This window comes from Notothenia coriiceps, unplaced genomic scaffold (genome assembly GCF_000735185.1).
Source record: "Notothenia coriiceps isolate Sejong01 unplaced genomic scaffold, NC01 NC01_scaffold00017855, whole genome shotgun sequence".
NCBI lineage: Eukaryota > Metazoa > Chordata > Actinopteri > Perciformes > Nototheniidae > Notothenia > Notothenia coriiceps.
Window position 1 is genome coordinate 422,291 of NW_011350556.1, and position 19,736 is coordinate 442,026.

At 43.4% G+C, this 19,736-nt stretch overlaps 1 protein-coding gene across 1 annotated transcript in view; it reads right to left on the reverse strand.

Annotated features, from left to right (window-relative positions):
* Nucleotides 1-19,736, reverse strand: part of pacrg (PARK2 co-regulated) — a 140,873-nt gene that overhangs the window by 95,801 nt on the left and 25,336 nt on the right. Inside the window, exon 2 of the mRNA XM_010777187.1 lies at nt 19,209-19,343. Coding sequence (XP_010775489.1) covers nt 19,209-19,343 — 135 coding nt within the window. The remainder of the gene's footprint in view (nt 1-19,208; nt 19,344-19,736) is intronic.

Genomic DNA, 19,736 nt, shown 5'->3' on the forward strand with positions numbered 1-19,736 from the left:
AAGAAATCATTGTGTCAAATCTACAAACTAAAGTAAACTACAGAACATTTAACCTTAAACTGTTTTAAGTTGCATCACATATAGTAGGAAAATAAGGTTGATAGAATCTATAGAAATAGGTCTCAGCAGACGGAGCCAGATGCTAACTAAGCCATAAAAAGCCACAATATTAAAAGATAGCAGGAACATCTAATATTAACAAAAAAATATGAATTCTGATTATTTCGATACAACGGTATTGTTTTACCCTCTGAGCCACAAGTGAGTGCTGCCAGTACTGGGCTCACTCGGAGACTGTGAAGGCCATGTACATCTCGACGACAAGCCCTCAGGCACTGCCTTGGGGTCTTCCAACCAGCCTGCTCCGTGACACAACTGGACACACATACTCAATACAGGATTCCATAAGTGACTCAGACATGCTGCTACACCACAGGGGGGGTCACAGCTCTGTACTGAGGAGAGGTTATTTACCCTCTATACCTCAGCAAACACCCGAGCACTTTCCAAATGTCATTAGTCATTAAAAACGATCTTATGTGATCATATCCGCACTTGTGGATAAATCAGAGCACATTTGACACTAAAAGCCTATTTCTATTCTGCACTGATGGATGCACAGGATGCCATGCAGGCAACCCGAGCTGCAGCTTCACACTTGATCGAATCTGCTTATCTGCTAACACGCATTGCACTGCCGCGTCAAAACCGAATATTGCGTAGAAACAAATGCGACATGCAATGACAAATAATGGGAGTGTGACAGCCATGGAAACACAGGAGAGTCCAGGTATAAGTTTAACATATTTATAAGTAAGTTGAAGTAGCATCGAGGCAAAGCTGGATGCAGTAGTTTCAGACGTGCTGGTTTAGGGCAAAAGGAGCAAAGACTGACCTTTTCAGCTGGTGACGTAATCGTATAGTTCATTCCCCCTCTGTAATAGTGGAGGCTTTCTGCGTGACTCATGACTATATAACATGTATTTCCCCCACTATGTTGTGCAGCCATGGAGTCACATATTTAAAAACGCAGAGAAAAGCTGTGGAGAAAAGCCAAAAGTAACACATTACATATCTGATACAGATTTGGCATTTAAATCCCTCCCTGCTCTTTTCTGCTCGACTGTGCTTTGCTGAGACTGGGCCTGATCACACAGAGATTGGACAAGTGACTTTCTTCCATCCTCTTCACAGCGCGCCATGCTGAAAGGCTTCATTAAAGCTCATGGTTGGAGATACAGTATCAGAGGCAATTTCCCATGCTTTCCTTGGGCAAAAAAAGAGAATCCCTTTGTTAGAAACAGAGGGAGAAAAGTCTGTCAGGGCCTTTAGATGAGATATAATACAGCGCCCCGCCGCCTCTGTGCTGTAATCTATAGCGATGGCGGGCTTGGGCTAATGGGAGTCTGACCTGCAATAGAGCTCAATGTGAGCCATGCAAAGAGGCAGAGGAGAGGAAGGGAGAGAAAGGAAGCAGTGGCAGGGGGGGGAGAAAGAAAGACAGAGGGAGAGAGCGAGAGAAGGAAGATAAAAAAGAGAGGAAGAATTGAAATGTTCTGACAATGAAATGTCTCCGGTAATTGTTCCTGCGGTGATAAATGGTGTCCCATTGTACGGTGGGTCTCCTTGTCCTTGGGAGTCAAAGAGATGAGGAGAGGGGAGGAGAGGAAGGAGGGGACGCAGAGATGGACTGGCAAAGCAGCATTTAACTTGGCACCGGCTGCAAGCAGTCAACTTTCTGAAGGTGATGGCTTGTGTGTGTGTGTGTGTGTGTGTACAGTATGTTTGTGTGTGTTGGTGTCTGTGTGTATCTGTATGTGTGTGTCCGTGCTTGTTTGTGTCCGGGTGTCTTACGCTGAATATGACGAACATTTGTGCCAAAGTGGAAGTAGCGGGAGGCTCAGCTGTGAGTGGAGCTTCTGCCCTTGGGGATGAGGACGACAGAATAAAAACACATCATAATACTGCAGTAATATTCCCTCGACAACACGCTCTGAGCATTTTGTGCCCGAGAGACATTTTTTGCATCCATCCACGGGGGGGAAAGAACATTTACCATGCTGTGGTTTCTTCAGCAGACAGTCTAATCATTTAAAAGGAACTTTTCAATTTCGGTTTCTGCGTAGTACAAATGGTAATTTAATTGCCTTTTATGATAGTTTTGTTTGATAAATCGAATGGTCCAAGATTAAAGATGTCTATTCACGCCATGCTTAGTCACTCCTATTCAATACCAAACGTCATCAAATCAAGATGGTCTCTGGAGCCAGCTAAGTGAGTCACTGAGGACCAAGTTTTATTTAGTTTGAAATACTTTTAATTCCGCTCACTGTATTTTCACTTCATTTTTTCACTTTCTGCTTTTTTATTTTCTGGGTTTCTTTTTTTGAGACAAAATGTAACGTTTAAACATGTCTAACCATGTCTTTGGTACAGTAAGACCCATTTATAAAAACAAATCAATTAAATCAATAAGACATTAAGTGGAAAGATATAACTCTGTGTGCCTTGTTCTTTACTTGGCGTGATGTTATTGTTGTTATTATTCATATAGAAAAATAAGCAAAAATAAGTAGTGGCAAGTAGAAACTATTAATTTGAGTATCTATCAGCGAAGCACAAATAGGAAACACAGAAAGAATGTTGGAGAAGAGATCTCTATTTCAAAGGACGTACAGTAAGCAGAAGAAGCTATTCAGGCTCTGGAAGGAGTGTAAAGGCGAGAGGAGGAGGACACACTGTAAATGCTAAAGAGACTGCAGAGCCTCGAGTTACCCATGACACACATGAATCATTGGTGGGCTCCCTTCACTGCATACGAATGTGTGGTGATGATGATCCTCCCCTGCACCACTATCTTACCTTCTGCCGTGACACAAACATAGGCCCCGGTGTCACATAAACCACTCTCTTCTCTCCAATTCCTGTCTTTTCTCTTTCCCCCTCCCTATGTTTTCTGCATCATCATTTCTGTCTGCAACAACATCCCCTCCACACTTTCACTACATGCACCGAGGCATTCATCTTATCTTGCTCCCACCCTCTCTATAGTCCCCGCTGTCCTTTGACGGGTCCATGCCAGGCAGAAAGCAGGTGGCTGAAAGGAAAAGGTTAGACTCATTATACAGATTAAACCTGTAAATGCCCTGTCATTGGTGTAATCGATGTGCCACTTCATTGCAGTGACTTATTGATCAATCTCGTCTGGGGGTCGTACACAGTGCATCGTTATAGCTTCGCTAGTCACAGGGACTGCCTTCCCTTTCTGACCGGGGCCCTTCCACTGATGCACTCTCCAGCAGCCTCTCTCTCACTGGCAGTGTCAAATACCACAATATCTTTAAACAAATACCTCCATATTGGTATTAGGACAAGGGTGGACGATTGGTGCTTTCATACAAACATATTGACATAATTGATTAATAATGATCAATAAGGTGGGTATAATGACTTTGCTTCACTCGAATGCAGCCTTTAAAACCAGGTAAAAAATAACACTGCCAATATCCAGATGCACAATATCCAAAATCTAACAAAATATCTATACTTATATTGCGATATTAATATTATTTGACTAAAATGCCGAGTCCTACTCTTATACGAGGTTCCCCTCTAAACCTCAGTTCAGTTTCTTGGTCTGATGGCAACATGGTGTTTTAACTATAACAGCAATACTTTGCGTCTATGCAACATGAATGCAGCAGCTTTCACAGTGGACTTGGTAAGGTCTGTTATGAGCATTAGGATACATACAAATCAAAGTCGACTAAATGGCGCCAAGGAGAATCCACACCCCCATAAGTGTTAGGATTTTCTAACCAAAATGTCATTGATAGCTTCCATGCCCTATCACCAGGGGTTGAACACATCTTTATGAGCGTGCCTGAAACTGGACATGAGTTATGAGTTCAGGTCCCTGACACTGCTTAGCATTTATAGCAGAGTACTGCAGCACCATAAAGCCACATCTTTTTTTTTAAAGAAGCTCTTTTCTGAAAAACAAAGCTTTTTTTGTATCGGCACATAGTCTGTGTGTGGAAAGATAAACAGTTCTCCCTTGACTCTTTAACAATTTTCTCAGCAAATCCACTGTGATATTTCAAGAAATTCTGGCAACAGAAAAACAAATCGAGGGAAAAATGTACAACTAATGCAATTCTCTTAATAAAAGTAATTAAAATTGATAAACATCCAAAATACCACATCGTCCTTATCTGTCATTTTTTTTTTGTGAGGCAGTTTAGCTAAGTACTCATTTATAAATCCAGCCCTCAATTAGAGGGAAAAACAGACTGTTTCAAAAATGCCAAATGCACCAGACTACTTACTCACAGCTTTGTGCGCAAGAGAAGAATTAAATAAATGTCGAGTAGCTCCTGAAGTGAGGAGACAAAAGACAGAGAATGTGACAAAATAGACAAAAACACTATTGCTAAACAAAAGCAATATGAAATGTGTTTTTTTGAAAGCTAAACTTACATATCAAACATGTCCAATCACATGCGTTCAAATGGACAACAGTGACTTAATTGTTTCTATCTTAAAGGAGACACATTTGGCTTCTTTGAAAATAATCCCTTTACTGCAGTGAAGGATGAAAGGCTGAGCAGCTGCCTCGCGCCACATGACGCCGGCCTCTCCCGACACACAGATCACACCTATCCATGCTACAAAGGATATCCTTTTGTGATTACAAATAACACAGTTTGTCTTTCCCCACATTCAGAGGAGCCCAAACCACCCTTTGCTCTTCTTTAGAACTCCTCTGTCCCTGCAGCATCAGTCTGATGTTGTAGGTATCAGGTGCGCCTTTGGATTGGAAAAATAATTGCATTTGGAAAATGGATAGACCGAAGCATGTGATCGTCCAGAGTTTGGGAAGCAGAGTTCGCCTGCTTATCGTTTGGCAGAGCTGCACGATGCAGGGTCGTTGTTTACGTTTTGTTTTGCGATGGCTGGCTAAAAGGAGCCTTGATTGGCAGATGACTTTGTTTTAGACCACAGTTGAAAATAGCTTTGACTACATATAGCATTGTGGTGTCAACTATTCCACCCAAACCTTGGACAAAATCTTTCTATGCCCTTTTCTGAGGTCAGTCACAGGAAGATGTGGGAGCTTAAACATACATGTTGCCTCAGGGAGCTATAGCAACAAGAGGTGAAGGCATAAGGCAGAAATGACTGGAATCTCTCGTCTGTTGCTAAGGGGCAAATCTTTTGTGTTAGACAGCTTCCATTTCAGCGCATTACTCATTCCCAGAGGAGGTATCCACCATTCATCTTTACAACACAAGTCTGCTAACAAATCATCTGCAGATCCTCACATTACTGAGAAATGCGTCACGTGTAAATAGGGAGCATTGGGGGAATATGAGCACTGTGCTGCGGTATTTGCCACGGGGGTGGAAGGGTACGAGTCTGACTTGTGGCTACTTGGGGTGAGCTTCTACAGTGAGAGGAGCCATATTAAAGTCCAGGCCATCATTCACCACTTTTTTCCACGACTTCAGTTGTTGATGGAAACAGATGACGAGGAAATTGCACCCTGTCTGACAAATGGCAGGATGGCACGGCTCCATGGGCTGCCCACCAGCTAACGGCTGCTACTGAGCGGAGGGATGGGAACAAATCGCCTCCCGCTGCTCCAATTACCGAACACGCTCATCTCACAGAGGGACTGCAGTCTTCTCCATGGGAGGGGGATGGAAAGACACTAGCTTGTGCGAGGACACATAATGAGGGGGTCAAGGGTAAAATGACATCTCATTCCAATCATCTATCAGCCTTCATTTGTTATTTCACTAAAGTGGGAGTCCAGCAGACAGGTGACCAGCGCAGTTAGGACATTGCTGCATAATTCAAACAGTTACAGTAATATGGTGTGAACCGCTTTGCATACAAAAAACACAGAAGTGCTAAATATTCTATTCTGGTGATGGGGAAAGAGGTGAGCCAATGATTTTCTGTCTGGTTAGGACGTGATATACTTCAACTCTGCAATTGGGTTTGGCTATTCACTATTAGCTTAAAGTGCTCCTTGAGGGAATAAGGGAGTTACTATGTTTTTTTATATAAAATCAGCGGAGAGCAGGGTGGGGGAAAGGGTGCTCTTTGTTAGATTTAAATGCTGCACTATGTTCTCTGTGACAGCCTGTTGGTAATTTATTGCCACAGCCATTACGGTTATTAGAAAACTCACTCAGGAAGACAAATGGCAGCCTGGCTGGTCGTTGGTCTTCCGTCAGGGCTGACAGGGGAGACGCAGCACTCTTGGCTATTGACATGTTCGCACCTAAAGCCAAGCTCTGCCAGCTGTATTGCAATTCAAAGCCCAACTTAATGGCAATGGGCTAAATCATCCCTGGCCTTGGCATACCACTTTTATTCCCTTTATAAGAGGAGGAGCTTCCTGGTAGTCAGCAACAGGGTAGAGCCTTTTTGAAATGGCCGCTCTGCGCAGATATTTTTCCTTCAGACTGACAGATTAAAATTAATCCTGCCATAAATAACTCCTATCACAAAGAGCCATTAGGGCAGACCGTTAGGATGGTCTAAATGGAAGCCATTTCTTCTGTATGACTGAGGGTGTAGAGGAAAGAAGGAGAGGGAGGAGATTTGAGACAAAGGCACCCTGTGACAATGTGCTTTTTCAATTTCAACATTTCTGAGGCCTATGAGTCATATTTCACTCAGTGGCCCAGAAAGAATGACAAATGATTTCAGTTGTTCTGCGGCAATTGAAAGTGAAAGGTGACATGGCTATCAGTGAGGGCTTTGGCCCCACAATAACACCTTAACCGTTAGCACGAAATACGGGGATGAAAACAAAGGCTGAGAAACAAACAACACCTAAAGTTAAGTTAGGGAAGAACGAACTTACTAAAGTACAATGTGGGTAGTCTTAAAGCGTAAAGGTTCGACATAAACAAGGCATTACCTAACAATTAGCCTTTTACATTATATATGCCGAAAAATAATAATTGGTGCAATTGGTTTGTCACATAATGAAATAAAATGTGCTGTGTCTTAAATATCATAGATCAAATATTTCATAAAAGTTAGTAGAGATTGACAGACAGATTATATAGTATGTAATTACTATTTATGTGTAGATGGACCAACATCGACCTCGCTTGACTGTCAATTACAAAGTAAATAGCAGTGCCATTTTATTAACAATACAAATTCCCTCCTAATAAAAAAAACAGTCTTTGACTTTGAAGCAGATACTGCAGAATATTGCACTAACTAGTCAGAAGGCAGTGTTTATGGTTTGTTCAGGGTGGCTTATTATGGTAAATACAGAGGTGGAATGTACTGTATGAATAAGACACAGTAATTGTAAAGCCTGGTGCTTTTACACTGACGTGAATTCCTGAGAGGTGTTGAGTAGCTGTGTGTTGAATTGCTAATGGAAAGTCATGTGAAGGGGAACGCTGCATAGACGAGGGTAATAGTGATGATGACACCGCGCTGATAGCTTCCACAACAGCGCAGTTTGTGGCGTGTGTGTGCGTTTGTCGATGGGAAGGTTAAAATAAAGCACAAAGGCTGCTTTTAAAACCTTTTGTCAGGAAGCCGAACAGTATTGTATTGAGACGATTAGGATTATTTGAAAAGCAACACTTTTTGTGTTAAGAAACACAAACATATTGAATTCTGTCGTTACAAGGCAGGATGAGAATAGAGGTAGGTCTTCATATCGTAACATATCGTTCTTCAATGTGCATTCTCCGTGCTTTATTTAAGATTTGTATTGGTTAAGGGAAGGCCAAGGTTCGGGGCCATCTGGGGTTAACTGCCACTCCCTGACAGCCCGCATGAGAAAGTGATGTGCACAGTGGGAGGTCACTGTGTCAGTCCGCTAGCTAACACTGGCTCATTGGGAAGCCAGCACGCTTCATTTAACTTCACAGAGCATCCACATACTGCATGTCTCACACACACACCCTTGTTACCTCAGCATCTCCAGTATGGCCGTGCAGGGCTCCTTGCCTCCCATTGCCTTTCCTAGGAAACCAAAGTCACTCTGACTCCACTCATTAGGGTAATTGAGACAGGTCCTCCTGAGACTAAAGAGCTGTTGAATTGCTGCCCACTCGCGCATTTAAAAAGACCACTTAATCAAGCCCTTGTGTGTATGTTTTATTCTCTCTCTTTCTCATCATTCCCATCCGCTTTTCTGTCATACCTTTCTTTCAATCTTTTGTGTACCCCCTTCAGTTTGTCTGTGTCAGGTCATTGAGCGGGACCCAGTGTGCTACTAATTGCCAGTAAAGGAATTATCTAGGGGTTTCCCGTCTCTAGACTCCAGCCCCTTATGGTGTTGAGAAAGCCTCTGGTCCGTGGAAGTGTGAATGGGTGACAGCCAATGAAAATAAAAATGCTGATTTGTGGATGTTGGTAAGGAAGACGGGAGGGGGTAAAGATTGAGTGAGGGAGGAGAGGAAAATCCACCACCTCAGCGATTCCCGGGGCCTGGGCGCTCTGAGCTGACAAAGACGCCCAGATTGCGGCCAGAGGTTGTCTCAGCGAGGCGAGGTGAGCCAGAGCAGCCGTCATGTAACGAGTCAGATTTAGCAATACCGCTGGGTCAGGTCACGCTCAGATTGAAGTTGGAGTCATGGCTGGCACCACGCTGCGCCTATTGCTCATCCATCTGAGCACAATTTACTGAGCCTTTCCCCGTACGCTGGGAAATATAGACTGGTGCGAGTGTGCGCACATGCACTTTGTTTAAGCACACGCACACAAATCAAAACAAAAGTGACTATCCTCAAAATACCGGAGGATGGATGAATGCTCCCAATGTGTTTTGTTTTTTTCATCTAGACTGCATACAAGCATCTGGCCCAAGTAGATGAAGACAAAACTGAGATGCTGTTAATCTGCTCCAATGAAATAAGGCAACGCAGCGAGTCAAACAAACTACCTTGCACAAACACAGAAAAGGGGGGTGGGTTCCATCACTACAGCACCTCACTCTATAATCATGCCCAGTGTTTCCCCTACCATTGTATTGGAGGGGCGCTGCGCCCCGCCAACGCAGCCCCGCGCCCCCCCTGAAACTCAAGGTGTTTAAAAAAAGAAAGAAGATTATAATCTTTTTTATATATATTATTTTTTTTTAAAATATATATATCACCAAATTGCAACTAATCTATATCTACCGCCACTTTTCACATTGAACAAGTGCTCTTTAATTAAATAAACTAAACACTTTCATTTTAAGTTGTGAGTTTAGTGTTTTTGACCGTAAGAAACACTGATGCATTAATCAATAACAATAATCCACAGCTCCTCTCTCTGCTCCAGAGGATTTCAAAAATATATATATCCCAATGCCAGCCCCCCCCCGACCAAAGCAGTAAACCTACTGTAGGGGAAACACTGATGCCCTATTCATATTTCTGTATCTCCATCACTCTAGCATTTACTATATCATTTTTCTTTAGCCATCACTCTTTTTCCCCCTTTTTGTATCCACTGCTCCACAAATACATCTCCCTCCCTTCCTTCTTCCTTATCAGTGACAGGCTGGAAACAGAAGCAAGATAAGGAAACACCAAAGCCAATACAAGGTGTGGTGGTCGAACACCCAGGCAGATTAGTCATTGACACGTTTGTCAGGTAACAATGGCAAACGTGAAGCTCGGATTGGTAAATGGGAACAGAAACAATGAGATGAATCTCTCCTCATAATGCATTATGGAGCCCGGAGCTTAGGTTCCTCCCCTGAAGTGTGGCAGCACAGATTACTAAAGTGGAGTTGCTGCTGCTACAGTACAAACCGTAATCAGTTTCTGTCACTCAATCACTCAATCACTCAATCTCACACACACACACACACACACACACACACACACACACACACACACACACACACACACACACACACACACACACACAAGTATATAGAACATACAAATACACCAGGGTCTGCTTCATCACTCTCTCCCTGTCAGGAAAGTGGAGGTACTTATACCAACAGTTTGTGTGCTCTCGGTTCTACACATGATATCAGATTTATTTTACTCCAAATCTATTGTCAACTGTGTCAGCATAAGTGATGGACATTTTCAGCATGGAATAATTCAGCAAAATTGAATTTACAGATAAGAATGAATTCTTGCTCTGAAAACTTGTACCAGGCATTTCAGTATATTTCAAAGACAACTGTATATTTCATTTAGTTCAAATGTACATAAACCTACTACTCATTTACGCAAGCAGTGCCATATTCTCATATGTTGTTTTTTGTGTTGTAATTTGCATGCAATAAATAGGGTGATATTTTGGCTGCAATCAAGTAAAATTGGTTCTGCGCTTGAACATGAATATCATATTTAAAAAAATCAGTGGACTATGTCGGCAAAAGGCTGCAAAATGCTTAAAATGAAATCCACTTTTTTGGTGAGGTCTCATCTGTGCTGGTGGACGGGGTTGTTCTCTCACCATCAGGGTGTGATGCGTTTTACAGAAAGTTCACCAGTAATTGCCTCTATTTCGTCATCTACGGGTGACACTGAAGAACTCTGTGCCCCATCTGTAGCAATAATGTCTTTTGTGTGCTGCAATTCTTTTAAGGTCAAGCTATCTTTTCTTCATCTTTTCCACAGTTCCTTTTATAGGTGTAACATTGTTCACAGCATATGTCAACTGCCCCCATACGGTGTTTTATCCCTTCTGAAACACTGTACGTGCTAATTAAGAAACATTTTTGGCTGAATCTTATTGAACTCAAATGTTCTGTCAGAGAAAGCTTTTTCATTTCTCCTCATTAATCCACATGCAATCCTTTCCTTAGGCTACTAAGGCATAATGCAGAATAATAAACAAAAGGCTCAGTTAAGTAGTTATATCCATATCATCTATATTTTTCTCACACTGCAATGTTAAAACTAGCAGTATCATCTGCATATCTATACATTATTTTATATATTGTTGACTTCTTACGGGTAAATAAAGGTTTTTTATACTCTCTGCCTCCTAAGTAAGAGCAGCTCACACTCCTACATTTAGTTCTACTCACGCTTTGATAAACACAGCTCCTGGTGTTCACAGGCCTCTCTTCCCCAACAGCCCACCAGAGACAAACACTATAAGTGTATTCTAGTCAGCCACCTGCCACTTTATATGGCACTTCAATCAAGAGAATAGCCATGAGTTCCACTCCCTTAAAATGTTGCCATTTAGAGTTATTACTGCTGTAAAATAGAGAGGACTAGAATAGAGCAGAGTCATTCAATGTTTCTTCCAGGCTTTCTCCCTTTGCCTTAAAAACAGTGAATCCACTGTAATACTATTGTGTAAGGGAAAACAAAGCTGGCAGCACTTTAGATTTGGCCCTTACTTCTGCAAAGTTATTTTTTTTCTCTCAGACGGCTCCCGCTGGCTCAATTAACTATTGATCAGATTTGTGGAACCAAATGTAAATAATTAACAAAAGCAGAGATAGCATCTGCAGTTCTGCAAACAACTTCAATACAGAGGCCTCTGTGTCTCTGATCAATAGGGCGTAGACAGCATGCACATCAGCCACTGCGAGGACCTCTGCAAGGTGGCCACGGAAACAGAGAAAAGCACATTTTCTTTTATCAGACATCGCAGCTGTGTCAGCAAAAAACATCAAGACCACAGAAGTAATCAGGCTGTGGCTGTTTTATTGTAGATACCAGAGTGTGAAAAACCATCTCTCTTTGACATTTAGAGGTAATCTAATTAATTCTCTGACACGGCTAACAGGTAAATGAAAACTGAAGTTGTCGTTGACGAAACAGTGCGGTGCAATTGAACTTTTTCATACAGTAACTCCACGGGGGATGATGTCCTCCAGTGAAAATGTGTCATCCTATAAGCAGCTCTGAGGGAAGAGGTAGTCTGGTTGTGTCCAACAAAGCCTGTGTAAGTAAAGATGTAACATAGCGAAGAGAGAAAAGCATAAAGCTCCTTGGGGAAGGAAGTACTGTTTGGCACTGTTGGGGGGGGGAATTCCGCGAGGGCCTCTTAGTAACCCTATTTGAATATGAATATGTCCCATGATCCACATCAAGGGCACAGACAGGGGCACCTCTATCTACAACTACCTGCAGGGGAAATAATGGGGTGTGTGTGTGTGTGTGTGTGTGTGTGTGTGTGTGTGTGTGTGTGTGTGTGTGTGTGTGTGTGTGTGTGTGTGTGTGTGTGTGTGTGTACAACTGATCACTCTCTGCAGCCATCAGCCACCGCATTTTTTTTTTTCAAGGTACTTTGTACAGTGCATTAATCACAGGGACCCTTGAGCGCTTCCACGGATCCAAATATTCCGACCTTGAGGTTACAAGAGAGACATTAGTCCTGATCCATTCAAAGTATTGGAGACAGGGAAGGGAGCAGAGGGAGGGGGCAGGAAAAGCTTTCAAGGTAATGAAATTCTGCCATAATTTAAAGGAAAGACTTGTGGGGACAAGCCTGAGCCAGAGTAAGAAGAAAAAAAAAGATTAAATTGGATTTTTTTTCTTTTCCCCCTTTATTTTAAATTAGGCTTAAGTGCATGTGGGGGGTAGTTTTTCCTTCTTTTTTTTCCCAACAAAAGCATGATAACAGCATTAAGGTCCAGAATGAATCGAATCATTTCCAAACCAATTAACCTTTGACAGAATGGATGGGTGGACAGGAATGAGAATGGTGCATATGGAAGGGGAGAGAGAAGTGGGTGGAGGAGAGCAAGCAGCAGTTGGTAGAAACAGGGGTCTAACTTTGCATGTTGGGGGTGATTATTGACTGAGAGCATGGCATGAAGGGGTCTGATGGGTCTCCCTTAGATACCTCATTCAGAACAACAACAGAAGACCTTATTGGGGTCCATTTGAATGGCGTAACACACCACACCCACTCAATCTCACCTCTCTCTCCCTTTCCATGTCCGTCCTCTCCATCCTGACTGATAGCATAGGGGTCTGCAGTTAACCCCACTTATTCTTTATGCTGGCTCTCACTCTCTCTCTCCCCCTATTTATCTTTTTCCATCCCTCCCTCATTGGCTCGCACACAGCTGCAGCCGGTCCATTTAGTTAATTAAAGGCTCCATTTTGAGCATGAGCCCGCTAGCAAATACGAGTGCCAATCAATAGATCTCTGGCTTATTCTGTGGGAGGGAGGGGCTGACAGCATGGGTGCTGCATTCAGGGACATGATTTGTAGCCTTGGCAGACGAGCCATGTCCCTCACTGTCTTGTCCTCTGTCTCTGTCTAATTTGGTAGCTACCCTGCCCCTGCTACAATCTCCTTCCCGCTCTTGACTGTGATGTCATCTATCACTCTGAGCTCCCTTCTTTCCCCCAAGCTAGCCACAGCTCTTCCCATCTGCCATGGAAGGAAACAGTCCTGTGTTTCCCTTGCAAAAGTGTGTGTGCATGTGTTTTAGTCACCATCTGCACAGGGAGCCAGCTGTGTGGGAGTGCGGCATGGGGCTGGAGGTGTGGGAGGTTACCTAGCTCGGGGACCCAGAGAGGAAGTTGAAGGGAGAAGAGAAGGGTCCTATGATGAGACACTGCGAAGCGTTCCAAATATCACTACATAGAATGAGAAACTCGTTAATCATATTCGCAACCAACTTTTTTGCACAGATTCATTTCTTGCTATTGTCTCTCACCACAGCGAGAGTGGAAGGCCCACAGGCTGAACAACCATCATCAGCTTCACGTGGCGTTTGTCTGCTATGACAAATGGTTGAGGACGGCACGGGGGGGAAGCAGTTCAAAATCTGCATACAAGCTCTCTCTGCAGGATGTCTCAGCTCCAACAGTCCCTCCATTCCCTCAGACACACCAGCAGCTCATCGGGCCTCTCCCCAGCAGTCATTCCACTCTTCTCTGCCCCCAGGGAGGCAGCCGTACAGGCCTTGACGGTTAGCCAGCGTTGTTTGTTGAAGGCCTTTCACTCCACCTCCTCCCTCTTTCTCTCTTCATTCTCTCCCTTTTTCGATGTGAATGCCTGGTGCTTTTTCCACTTCTCTAATCTAAACTCCCTCCTTCTCTCTTCTCTCTCGTCTCAGAGAAAGCCCAGGGGGGCTTGTTCATATTCTCTCCTCTCATTGTGTTTCATCTTTTTCCTTATGACACAGAACTATCCCCCCGGAGTATCCAGCTTTCAGCCAGGGAGCGGGAGAGGACGCATGGTTAACCCCATATTATTCTGTCTATTCAAAGGATCCCCAAAAAGCTCTAATGCACACAGTGGATAAGAAATCATTCCGAAAGAGCAGAAGAGGTTTTGTATGCATTTAGCAGAACTAGTAGAAGGTCATTTTCTCAGGAGCAGTGCAATTCTTAGCAATATGTTGCACCATATTGAGAGGCTTACAAAACAATATAAGAGCTCACTTACTGAGGCATTCCTATGAAACAGCTGTTGTGAAAGTGCTTCTCTGCTTACCCTTTGTCTGGCTACAGTTTCTAATGTCTGTTCTGAACTTCAGGACATGACTCCAGCACAATGTAACTGTAGGCCCTGTATGTGAATCATCAGTGATAATATAACATATTTTAGTTTCTACCATAGGTCAATGTTATAAATCCCTCTGTATGCATACCTTAAGACAACTCAGTGTTAAATAAATCACACATTTGTCAAGAGCATGTGAATTGACTCCAAAGCAAAATGATGTTCCCACGCCATGTAATATAGCCGGAAGAGGAGGTTATCAACCATAGGGTATGACACATAAAAATGTAAATGGTAATATTGCGGGGAAGGAGGGAGGGAGAGAAGTAAGGCTCTTCTCTGTTGCTGTTCCTGCAATGACCTCATCTCTCTTTCACCCCGCTCTTTTGCTCCATTTCATTTCTGTCTCTATCTTTCACTCTCTCCTCGTATCAAGCACACACTCCCACAGCGTTTCTCAAGCACAAGCTCCCTCATCCTCGGTCACCCTAACCACCTCATTTCTCCAGCCCACCCTCCCCTCCAACTCTCACTCTGTGCGTAATTCAATCATCCCAAGGAGATGGATATCCGTCCCCTAGGAGCGCTTAGGCTCTCCATTTCCTAAAGCGCTTGATCAGATTAATTGATTGTCCCCCCCCCAAAAACACCCCCCCCTCATCTCCACGCCCATTCTGCCGACTGAGGCCCAGTGTGGTGGCGGAGGGTGGGAAGAAATCAGATTTGCATTGATATTTTTTATAAAATGGCTTTTCCTTTGGCCCCCAGACAGACACAGACGTAAAAGGACAAAGGGGAATAGATAAAGTACACGAGCCGGGAGAATGGGGGGCATCGGGCAACACGGAGGAGAAGAAGCCTGCAGGAACAGACAGGCAGGATTTATAAAGGAGGACAAAACAACATCCTGGAGCGTACAGCAGACACAGAGCTGAACAGGAGATCAGGGGACAAGATAAAGCAGATATACGATCAATGACATGGAATAAGCAGGGCTGTTTAGGAGGTGTACGGCACATGTGAGGTTAGGTTTGCGTGCATGCATCTGTGTACTGTGGTGTTTGGCAGCAGGCCCGCAGAGCACAGCAGAGGGTAGAGATGGGAGAGACCAACTAAGCCCCAGAGGGAACGTAGGAAGACCTCAACTCATCCATTATAACTGAGAGCCAAGCGGCTGCCATGTCTCCTGATTGCTGAGTCCCTATGGAGCTCTCTCTCCCCTCTTTTTTTGTCTACCCCTCTCTCTCTCTATCTCTCCCTCTTTGGCACTGGGGATGGAAGTAGATTACGGTGCTGTTCCAGGCCTTTGGCTTCTACGTTATGGCAGGGGCCAAATACACGCACAAAAACACACACGCTCGTGCACCCACACACGCGCGCGGGAACACAAATACACATAGACAGGGATAGGAACTCGCTCGTCTCTCTTATCTATCTGCCGCACATGTTCCCCATACGTGTAAAGCTTTTACCTGAGCGCGCCATTACAGCTGAGGCTTTTACCTCAGGAGAGCCAAATTACCTTTCAGATGCAACCTTCCCTTTTTCAACTTGCCCTTGACATTTAGTTCACTTGCATTCCCCCTGTCCTTATAGACTCAAACACACACCATAAACTCACACACACACACACAAATGCACAAAGTTGGAGGTCCCTTTGCTTCTAATTATTTTTGTAATTTAGGCCTCACACATCTTCCTCCACTGTAACTTCTACGTTAGGTTACGCAATAGAGCGCTCACTTTTGGCAGGATCATACTGTAACCACAAAGAAGAACATGTTCTTTCAAGCATTTAATACTTGGCAACTACAGCCTAGCTTTTCATTTGTTTTACGATAGGACAGGAAGACTGGTTCCATCAACAGGAATATATTCATCCGATAACACCGAGCTTCAGTTCTCAGCTTATTGCCTTCTAACAACAAAACAAATACTGTACAGTATAACTATCTTTTACCAACACTAATAAATCCAACTGATGTTTCAAAACCATGAAATACAGTTAGGGCTGCAGAAATAATTGTGTTTAATTCATCATTGATGTTTTCTGTTTCAACAATTAATCATGGGCTTTATCAGAACAACCAAGATGCAATATTTTTTAAATTACAATCGATTGAAATGACTCCCATGTAAAGGAATTGGTTGGTATCAGCTGATCCGATTGAGAATCAACAGAAAAACTCTGCAGATGTATGCAACACTGCTCACACAAGCCGATTCTAAAGTGCCTGCCCAGCGTATAATGCTGGGGAGCTTTATTTATTGAGAGGCTCTTACAGAAAGCATTTAGCGAGCCAAATAGGCGGAGATATACTTTCCAGGACTAGTGAATGTTGGCTTTACATTTCACAACTAGCAATACAAAGGATTCCAAACCTCAACATGCTTATTGCTTTGCTTTCATTTTGCTTAGTTTTGCTGCTCCATGGCAAGGCAGGTTTATTTCTATAGCACATTTCCACACAAGGCAATTCAATGCGCTCCATGCGTAAATAACCCCAAACATTTTTCAAGCCGATATGACGCGTCGATTTGCAGAATCAAAACACTAATTTTCCAAGAGTAAATGAACGCAAGGTCAACAAATCAGTTTTTAGTATGTATACACATGCACGTATACTTTATCTATGTAGGTTTCCTTTCACAATGGTTTGTTTGCAATCTTACAAAAAGACGCGTAATGTATTTTTTGTAAGTTCATGTGAAATGCACCATGGTGCATGCAGGAACTGGCGAGAGCTTTATCTGACAACATGGCCCACGCTGATGAATTTATTGATCGATGGACCACAATAACATTACTATTACTGATAGGGCATCAGCATAAAATGTGCTGAAGGAACAGAAATGACTTTAGATGTAGGTCAACCAGGATGAAATTCTGCATCTTTAAACCCACCTTGTCCTACTTATCCAGAAGCAGTCTCTTTATATTGTGTCACATGTTGCAGTTCATGTTTATGTGGGTAAGAGATCAATCATAGTGAATTCATTTCCGTTAGTATCCGAACAGTGGATGAGAAGTGGACTGGGTGCAACTGTACAACAGAGCACAGTTCCGACATTGGAGCGGACCTGTTTGTGTTTTCATGTTTGCCTGGGCTGCAGTGCAGAGGTAAACATGTACAGACAGCATCTCTGTAGGAGGGGCGCTGAACTCCTGACCTGAATACAGATTCTTAAATACAGACACTCACACTGATAGAAATACAGTACACACACAAATACCTGCACTGTATGCTTGAGTACTCAGTCCACAATCTAAATCAACACACTATTTATTTTTCTTTCCGAAAGAGTCTCTCTTTTTTCCCAAGACTTTTTTTATTTGCTAGGGGGCTGAGCTCTCAGACTTGGATTGATCCGGAGCTACCATCTTGAACTTGTGCCCCGAGGGCAGCTCAGTGCAAACACGCTGCAGCCCCTCTCCACTTACTCCAATCATGGGTACACTCTCTGTTACACGACTACACCTACATTTAATCACACACCACAGATACACAAAGCAGGTGTTCCTGCTACCTTAAGTGCTCAAATCAAACAGAAGGATGATAAAGACTGACTTTAAGGGAACACTAATCACAAAGGAAAATGTATCGCCTCCAACACAGACACAACTTTAAAAAAAAAGAAGACATTTGCTCATAGTCAGTGCAAGTAATCACAATAGACTCGAGCAATAAACTCCTCTTTTGAGGAGGATTTTAGAATGAGCATGTGTATAATTATTGGGGGGAAATCAATACGCATAACAGCTGGGATGGAGATGACAGCAACAATTTCATACACCACATCCCAACTGCTGAGTGCTTTTTCATGGGCAGAACACAAAAGAAATCCATTATATTTTTTTGCAAACGAAAAGATTCATTTGAACATTTGACATAAATAATTCATACAAAGAGAGCTTTTACTGTGTTTTCACCTGAAGACAGACAGCTAACTAGCGGGAAAGCTCACTCACCCACCCACCCATTTCCTTCTCTCTTTGAAGTAGGAGAAATGGGAGGAGAAGTGTATCATTTGTTTGATTCATTTATCGTTGCTTACTATGAATACATGTCATTAAGAGTGGTTGCTGCACAGCAGTTGAGAAGTTATAAGATAGCCGGCAGCATAGTGGGGGCTGAAATAAAGCAACATTATAGGAATGCATTCATCCCACACACACTGTGAGGAGTCTAATGGCTCTGTGGAGGCTTGCGCATTGAAACACACACACATGCAGTACACACAAAAACATACAATCAGTCTCTTTGTTTGGCTGCGCCTGCCCTGAGTTCCTATAGAGGTTGTGATTGACGGATTCTGTGATTGGGGCTGTGAGACAGGTGGAGCCTTCAAGTGAGCTAATCTACACTGCCTCCTACAGGAGAGCAGGCCACATTGGACCGTTGAATGTGTGAGAGACTGTCATCATCACCTTCCGTCGGCTGACAATGATGACTATAATTGGTGTTTGCACAACACCTGTTTGAGTCTTCTATTCAACCACCATGACTCCTTGACAACAATGGGGTGGGGGGGGGGGGGGGGGGGAGTGTAGTTGTAAATAAAAAAATCTTTGCTGACAATTTTCTTCATTGCCTGATTGATGTTTTCTTGTTCTTTGCCAGCTCATAGATTTGTATTTTTGTGTTATTAAGAGGAACTTCCCCCATTCACATTCCGACACACAACGTTCACTGATGGCGAATGTTGCACCTTAGACTTTTTGCTAATGTCGTGTGAAAACCACAAGCATTAGTCAAGTCTTGGGAAATGGGAAGCGTTCCTACCTTCCATGCAATGCGGTTGCCTTTGGCGTCATGCTCCAGTGCCATCGGGAACTCCCCGCGCTCGTAGAACTTGCGAAAGGTGGTTGGTTTGGGAGGGCGCTCTCGGAAAGCCCCTGCAGCCGGGGGACCCACCACCTGCTCAGACACAAAGGAGAAAATGGGGGAAATGAAGGGCAAGGAGCAAAACTTAGACAAAAACTGCATGAGGCATACACAGCAAGTGAGAGTGTTGTTTTATTAAATCAGAATTGACTGTGTTTTTTCCTACTAGAATAGAATCACTCCCACTGCCTCTTCTTTAAAGTAATTCAGGGAGACACATGTGCCTGCTCCCCTGCTCCTCTAAGGAGAGCAAAACACAGATAGTGTGTGATTGTGTGTGGGCTTGTGAGTGTGAGTGTGTGTTGGCCCTGTAGCCAGAGGCACTGCAAGAGGCATTGTTAGGATCATCTTTTTCTCTGCCTCCATATTGGATATGTGCTATTACTGCGCCCCTGAAAGCCAATGGAACTCCTATCACATCAGCCA